This window comes from Phallusia mammillata, chromosome 7, assembly GCF_965637545.1.
Source record: "Phallusia mammillata chromosome 7, kaPhaMamm4.hap1.1, whole genome shotgun sequence".
Classification (NCBI taxonomy): Eukaryota; Metazoa; Chordata; class Ascidiacea; order Phlebobranchia; family Ascidiidae; genus Phallusia; species Phallusia mammillata.
Window position 1 is genome coordinate 15,361,405 of NC_137258.1, and position 7,797 is coordinate 15,369,201.

The following is a 7,797-nucleotide window of genomic DNA, read 5'->3' on the forward strand; positions in this document are numbered from 1 at the left end:
AAACACAAGTTATTATAAAGCGAAAAGGGCGGCGAAACACACACAAAAAAGGCGATAGAAATAACGCAGTGCGCACCAATGGTCGTGTGATAACACCTGGCTCAATGGTGCAAAAGCGACCGATAAGTTATCGGCATTAGAACGTCCGTTTTAACGTTCATCGTGTTGGTGTGAGAATGTATGTTCCACGACTCCAGGAAACCTCGCTTGTGAAAATCGGTTTCTCTAGCTAACACCTGGGCAGCAGAGAAGTTTATGGTGTGACCGAGGGTAGTAGCATGTTGTGCTAATGCCGATTTTTTAGCATCTTTCTTGGCTACATCCCTCTCGTGTTCTTTACGGCGCGTATTCAGAGATCTTCCCGTCTCGCCAATGTAAATCCGATTTTCACAAGCGAGGTTTCCTGGAGTCGTGGAACATACATTCTCACACCAACACGATGAACGTTAAAACGGACGTTCTAATGCCGATAACTTATCGGTCGCTTTTGCACCATTGAGCCAGGTGTTATCACACGACCATTGGTGCGCACTGCGTTATTTCTATCGCCTTTTTTGTGTGTGTTTCGCCGCCCTTTTCGCTTTATAATAACTTGTGTTTGCATTGTATGTCATTACCCTGATGAAGGTGTTTCGTATGGGACATCGAAACGTTGGCATATTACAATAAAAAACTGCCGGAAGAGCTAAAAATTCTGTTAATACGTTATGCCTGGCAGCAACAGTGTACTCGTTGCAGTATGTATTGATAAAGTCCTTGCAAAAACTTTTTGGTCAATTTGTCGTTATTGGTAATGCACCTGTTCAATTCATTCGAGATTTAATTTATTCATTATTGCACCTGTTTTGATTGTCATTTATCACACTGATAAGACAAGCTATTTTATGCAGAATGCATAAATGGCAGGTGTCCTATTACAACTATTTTGCACCTCTTGTTTGGGCAGGTAGGTCAACATATTGCTAGAACCTTTCATTTTTTTAATATCAATGATACCTGCAGTAATTCCGAAATTTTGGTTCACGTGAAATATTGCTAGCAATTTAAAAATTTTAAGCAGTGTAAAAACTAGTTCCATCTAAATTGGCTTTGTCGATTTTCTGTGTTTAGATTTTTGTTAGCTTTTATGCAAATTTGAAAGTAAGTTCTGTATCAGCGATTTTTCAACTTGTAATGAACCCCTGCATACAACAAAGTGACATATTGCACAACATTTTTTTAAAGAATGGTTGATTATTTAATCTCGGAACATCAGCTTATTTGTCATGACTTATATCTGCAAGATTTACATATTTAAAGTGTAATTTTGCGACACCCTCCAAATCCCAAAGCGATGCCTTAAGGCTAGGCTTGCCATACGTCCCGGTTTTAAGGGTCTGTCCCGGTGTCCCGGCCGGTTAGCCGATATGTCCCGTTTTTTTAAGTTTATGCAGCCATCCGGTACGTTTAATTGACTCTCACCTGTGTTGCTATTAAAAGTGGATTGTCGTGCTTTGGTTTGTTGTTCACTACATTTATTTTGATGAAAGTGGCATTGTTACATCACTGTATAATTGTGAGTTGATTGTTCCTGCTTTCATTGGATAAGTATAGTTGGCTGCAAGATAGTTTGCTAGATTTGTGAAGCACTTTAAACTCAGTGTGACAATCAGACTGCTAAAATATTTCGAAAATGCCTAAAAGAAAATGTAAATTGACTAGTCAGCTCAAAATAGACTACCCATATATACGAGAGACGCACGATGACAAGGTTCACTGCGATCGTTGTCGGTCGGTTTTTTTCAATTTGTCATAGTGGTCGATCAGATATCAAAGAACATTTGAAAACCAAAAGGCACAAAACTTCCATTAAGGCAGCAGTGTCGTCAACTCAACTGACAACACTTTTCAAAAAGGTCAATTCAAACGAATCTTTAATCTCAGCAGCAAAAGAGGCTACATTTGCGTTTCATACTGCTATTCATGGACAAAGCTTTAAAAGTTGTGACTGTACGTCCAAGTTGATTGCAAAATTGTTTGATCCGAAGTTTTCCCTGGCAAAAACAAAATGTGAATCAGTGGTTGTTAATTGTATTGTGCCGATGTTAGTGGCTGAGCTACGGCTAGAGTTAAAAAAGGCTAATTTTGTCACCGTTACAATCGATGCTTCGAACAGAAAAGAGATCAAACTTGTTCCAGTTGTAGTTCGTTACTTTGTGCCCGACTTGGGCGTAAAAGTAAAGCTGTTGGAGTTTAAATCACTTGGTGGTAAAACTTCTGAAATACTTAGCAACTACTTAGTGTCCATTCTTGACCAAAATGTGCTAAAAGAAAAACTTGTTGGATTCTGTGCGGACAACTGCAATACTAACTTTGGCGGTGTAAAAAGGAAGGGGAAAAATAACGTTTTCTTCAAAGTAAGGGAAAGCCTGAAAAGAAATATAATAGGTATTGGATGTGCTGCTCACATTGTTCACAACTGCCTCCAACACGCAGTGGATACATTGCCTGTGTGTGTGGAAAGTCTTGTAGTAAAAATGTACAGATACTTCGACATTTACACTGTTCGCGTTACCGAACTGAAAATTTTTTGCGACTTTGTCGAAATTGAATATCAGCGAATCTTGCAACATGGTAACACCAGATTTTTGTCTTTGGTACCAGCTTTGCAAAGAATACTTGATATGTTTGAAGCTCTAAAAAATTACTTTAACTCCCAGGAAGGCTGCCCAATTAATCAGAAGATGTTTTGAAGAACCATCGCAAGAGCTTTATTTGAAATTTTTCCACGGCTTACTGAAGTACTTCAACGAAACAATTTTGAAGTTGGAAAAAGAAAATGCCAGTGCTGTAGATATGACAAACGTTCTGTCGGAACTAAAATTAAACTTACGTGAAAGGAAGGAGATCAGCTTCATTCCCTACCAGGCACTGTGTCTTTTAGAAAAGCTGGAAAACGCGGGGGAAGTGGATGGAAAAGTATTCCGTAAACCAGTGGTTCTTAACCTGTGGGTATAATTACCCCCAAAGGGGTAATTTGGCATTTTAAAAGGGGTAACATAGATTTTCTGTTATAGTTATCATTAGATTCTTGGTTATCCTTATCATTACTGCAACCAGCAAACATTTTGTAATGAGGGTAAAATGTATTCAAAATAATTCAATAAAAATTCAATCTTAATAGATTTATCGGCGTCCTGCCACATTTTCAAAATAAAAAAGAAGTAACTTCTATGGCAATCGTTTCTAATAAGGGGTAATTGATATCCATCAAAACATTTTGTGGGTAACAACAGAAAAAAGGTTAAGAACCACTGCCGTAAACAAACAACAGAATTTTATCAAAAATGCCTATCATATCTGGATCTTTACGAGGATGCTTATAAAGATGTGTAATTACCTCATCTTTGGATTGATCTAAAAGCAGATGAAATATCATGGCCTAGTGTTCTTTCATCGGCAGAGCACATTAACACCCTGTTTGGGATTCAGGTAACCAACAACGACTCCCTTTTCGACGAGCATGTGCTAATCAAACGGTATCTGTCTCAACATGATAAAAACGAAAGCTGGAAAAAGGAATGTTATGAAAAAAAGTGGGTCGAGATATTTGCCTTCCTTTCAGAAAAAAATGTACTCACTCCAAACTTTCGAAAGGTGATGGAATTTGTATTTTGCTTACCAGGGACTTCGGCACCGGTGGAGAGAATTTTTTCCATTATGAAAAATATATGGTCTGACAATAAAAGCAGAATGTAAAAGCCCTTATGACATGCAAAATTAACACTAATATGTCATGCTGCGATTTTTATGACAAAGTTAAATCGAACAACGAGTTCTTAAAAAAAGTCCGAGGTACAGATAAATACGACTGGTCCAAAATGTAAATTGATTGCGTGTTTGCTTTTTGTGTTGAGTAATTCGGATATCGTTGTTCGTTTAAGTTAGGTGGTAGAGTAGTGGTTGAAACGCAATAGATTTTAACTTAATATTCCTCAAATTTATGGGAATGCTAAAGAATGAATAAAATGTAATTTATTTGCTGTGTGATTGTAGCGTTTCGTTTGTGTCTGTAAGGTTTACTCCTTGTGTTTGTGTACGGGGTATTTTTTGGACAGTAGGCTATCCACCCCAGCCTTCCGTCTGTCAGTATGTTTCATTTTCAGGATAAAAATCGTATCGTCTGTTTTTGATGTAAAAAATACCGCATGTTTATGTCGTTAAAAATGTTTGTGTTTTCTGCTGCATTCGCAAATACACAGCCAGATTTTGTTGATTACGATCAGGTCAACCACCTTCAGGCAGATCGTACAGAAGAGGTCGCGACGGCGTTGTCTTATATCAGTAATATCACCTACTATGCTAACCTTTGTTCCCCCAACACAGAAGAAACGGAAAAAAATTGTTTGGAAGTGTCCCGGTTTAAAGTAAAAAACATATGGCAAGCCTACTTAAGGCAGGCGTGTCCAACACGTGGCACGCGTGCCAAAAGTGGCACGCAAAGCATTTGAAAATGGCACACAAGCTTTTGCAAATTCAGATGGTAAACAGTAGGATTTGTCACGCAATAAGCTTGTTTCTATGGATTCTTCTTGGCCTTTATTCTAACTTCAGTAAAGATTAATTATTATCAGTATTAAAGTTACATACCCACTAATTAAACTGCTCTTTTTTGACAAAACTTAAGCTCCGTTGCAAACTATTTGTATCTTTTGTCGCAAAAACAGAATAAAATGTTTCTGGAGTAACATAAACAAGTTTCTCGCATTTGACGACATAATTTTTTTCTAACCATGTAATATGGTTTTACATATTGGCCAAATATACGGATTGAGCCCGTACCGTTAAGACGTTTAAGACATGGTTTGAAAAAAGTACGAAACTTTGGCACGCGAGTATATTTTGAAACAAAAATTGGCACGGCGGTGTGTTCGAGTTGGACACCTCTGCCTTAAGGTAATGGTTCTCGAACTTTTTTACGCCTATTGCGGAGTTGTTTGGATTTGCGGCGCACCATGCAGCGATGAAAACACTATTCCAAGTTCAAATTCACCACCATTAAACATAGTTGCTGACATTTCTTGTTAAAGACGCGCTTTATGGTCGTCTCGTGATTCTAGTGCAGTGGTTCTCAACCTCATGGCCCCTTTCAAATAACCCTGTAAGTCGTGTGGCCCCCTTACAAAATTAAAATGGCAACCTGTGTTGGAAATCTTCGGTACTAATTTCGGTTTTAAACAGGTCAAATAGAGTATACAAGAATCCGTTAACATGAAAAACCTCAACATAGACAAATAGTGTGTGAAATAGTTGATTAAATAAGTGTGTCACAACCAGCAGTAAACCCAAGGTTGGGCAATGTTATATGCCGTCATAAGTATCTGTCGTAACAAAGCGTTTGTGTGGTATTGCAACACGTTTTGGGCGTGGTCGGCATTCTATGAATAAAGTTGAACTGGATGGAACTCTTGTTTGGGTAATCTCTAAACGCTGACTTGAGAAATGTTACGCACGTCGCACTTGTGTGAATAATTGCATACTAGTACGCGACAAAGTGTGTGTTGCAAATAACTTTATTTTAGGGAATAAAGTTATTTGCAACACACACTTAATCATGCGCATTAAAAAAGAAAAAGGATTTTAGTGATGAATCTACACCTGTGTCCCCCCGGAACACAGCTTGTGGCCCCCCTGGGGGGCCCTGGGCCCTGGTTGAGAAACACTGTTCTAGTGGGTAGCAATAACCGCGTCTATACCATGAAACTTAATAAGTAGGGCGATTATTTTTTGACCTAAAAAATAAAAAAAATTTACCTACAAATTGAAAATTTTGACTTTAAAAAACTTTTTTTTGACAAAATTATTTGAATTTGAAGACAAAATTATTTGAATTGAAAAAATTAGTTAAATTACGCATTATTGTACAAAAAGTTAAAATATGGCTGTAGGCTAATCTAACTAGAGCGAAAGAATGTGCGAAAGTCTAACAGAAGGGCAAAAATCTGAACACAAACCTATTCTGAAAAGGGAAATGAGCTAATTAAAAATCACTGCCAAAAAACTGCAGCTAAGACACAACGAATTTTTTTCAATACATTTGTCTAAACCAGAGCTCTTCAACCGGGGTTTCGCGCAGAGTTGCAAGCGGGCCCGAAATCTGAGCCCGAACCCGGCCCGAACCCGAAAGTATAAGTCCGAAGCCCGGCCCGAACCCGAACCCGAACCCGAACCCGAAACGTTTTTGCAAAGCCCGTTTAGGCCCGAAATTTTGATTGACAGGCCTATTCAAGAAAGCCTTGCAATGAAGGATGAGAAACAAAAAAGACAAAGACAACAAACACAATAAACAATAGCAGACAATGGGGTAAACAATACGTTTTAGAGGAGGGTGGGCATTAAGTCAAAGCCAGAGAATTGTTACTTAGCTGAGTGATTTTGTTTAAAATCAATGGCGGAAACGGAACGTAAAGTCAGGCCCGTTTTCTCACAAATACCTAAGCCCGAACCCGGCCCGAAAAGCCAGGCTTGCAACTCTGGTTCCGCGGAACCCTAGGGTTCCGTACAACCCTTTCAGGGGTCCCGTGAACTTTAAGGGTTGCACGGGGAGTAGCAATTCGAACACGAATGATTCATAGTATCATTGTTTCGAACGGCAATGCTCGGCTGTGCAATATTGTTAACCTTTGTTACACCATTGATCAATTGTGACGTAATAAATACAACCTTGTTACACTCTAGCTAAGTTGCGAGATTAATGAAGAAACGACCGATCCAAATAACACGGCAATGCGTTCCAGTTAACCGTTTAATTCAAGTCAACCTTTGTGATGTGCTTTGGATGTGTATGCATCTTTTTTCTTTGATGTAGTCTACTTGTATCACATTCATTAAAATTATTTTATGGGGGTTCCGCAAAGTTTGACAAAATACCTTAAGGGTTCCGCGTCACTAAAAAGGTTGAAGAGCACTGGTAAACGAAAGATACATGAAGTATCTAAAGCAAAACCGAAGCAAGAGCTGCACCTAACCTGCAGCTGCCGTAAAATGACTTGGGACCTACCAAAATTTTACACGTTTTGAGGTGTGTTGAGCATTACGCAATATCAACCTAATTATTTCACTCACTTGATGGTTTATGATTCACAATAAGTAGGCCAATTACAACAGTATAAATTAGGCTACATGGTGTAAAATGAAAAGTTCACTGACAGTGCAACCTCTACAACATCACGACAATGCAGTTTGTAAACAATTTTGACAATTTTTGACCTATTCTAAAAATTTTGACAAATTTTTGACTTTTTTCTGACAAGTCAAACAATAATCGCCTTAGTGATAAGGTAAACTTGCGGCGCGCAGGTTAACGCACAAGGTTATTGTTTCGTTTTGCAGTGTGTGTGTGTGTGCGCGCGTAACAATACCTGTTTGTTACTAGTTGTCTAACATTACGCGTTAAATACAAAAATAACAATCGTCGTCTGAAGAAAACACAGCATTCAATACTACGTGGGAACTTTCATTTTCATTTGCTTTCACTGCTGACGAAAATGGTTTGCCAAGTGTTCTTAATATGCAAGGAACTAACTAACAACAAAATGTCGAAGGTCGTGAGACATAACAACGTTTTTACACCATCATCATTTAGCCGAAATCCAAAATGAAAAAAAAAAAAATTTACGCATGACTGCGTGCCGTTTCAGAAACATTTTTATTTTACTTTATACATATTCTTTTTCAATTTTGAACGACTCGTAATGTAAGAATGCATTAATTTTTACATAGCTATTATGTCCTACAATGATGCCAATGACGTCATAG

At 38.3% G+C, this 7,797-nt stretch overlaps 1 protein-coding gene across 1 annotated transcript; it reads left to right on the forward strand.

Moving 5' to 3' along the window:
* The first annotated feature begins 6 nt into the window (after positions 1–6).
* Positions 7–4,261, forward strand: LOC145239161 (uncharacterized). Its single transcript, XM_080102448.1, has one exon. It carries the CDS (start codon positions 1,743–1,745, stop codon positions 2,730–2,732), a length of 990 nt encoding a protein of 329 aa, XP_079958574.1. The 5' UTR covers positions 7–1,742; the 3' UTR covers positions 2,733–4,261.
* Positions 4,262–7,797: the final 3,536 nt, after the last annotated feature.

Coding starts and splice junctions, on each gene's coding strand:
- LOC145239161 (XM_080102448.1), top strand. CDS start 1,743: ATGACAAGGTTCACTGCGATCGTTGTCGGTCGGTTTTTTTCAATTTGT.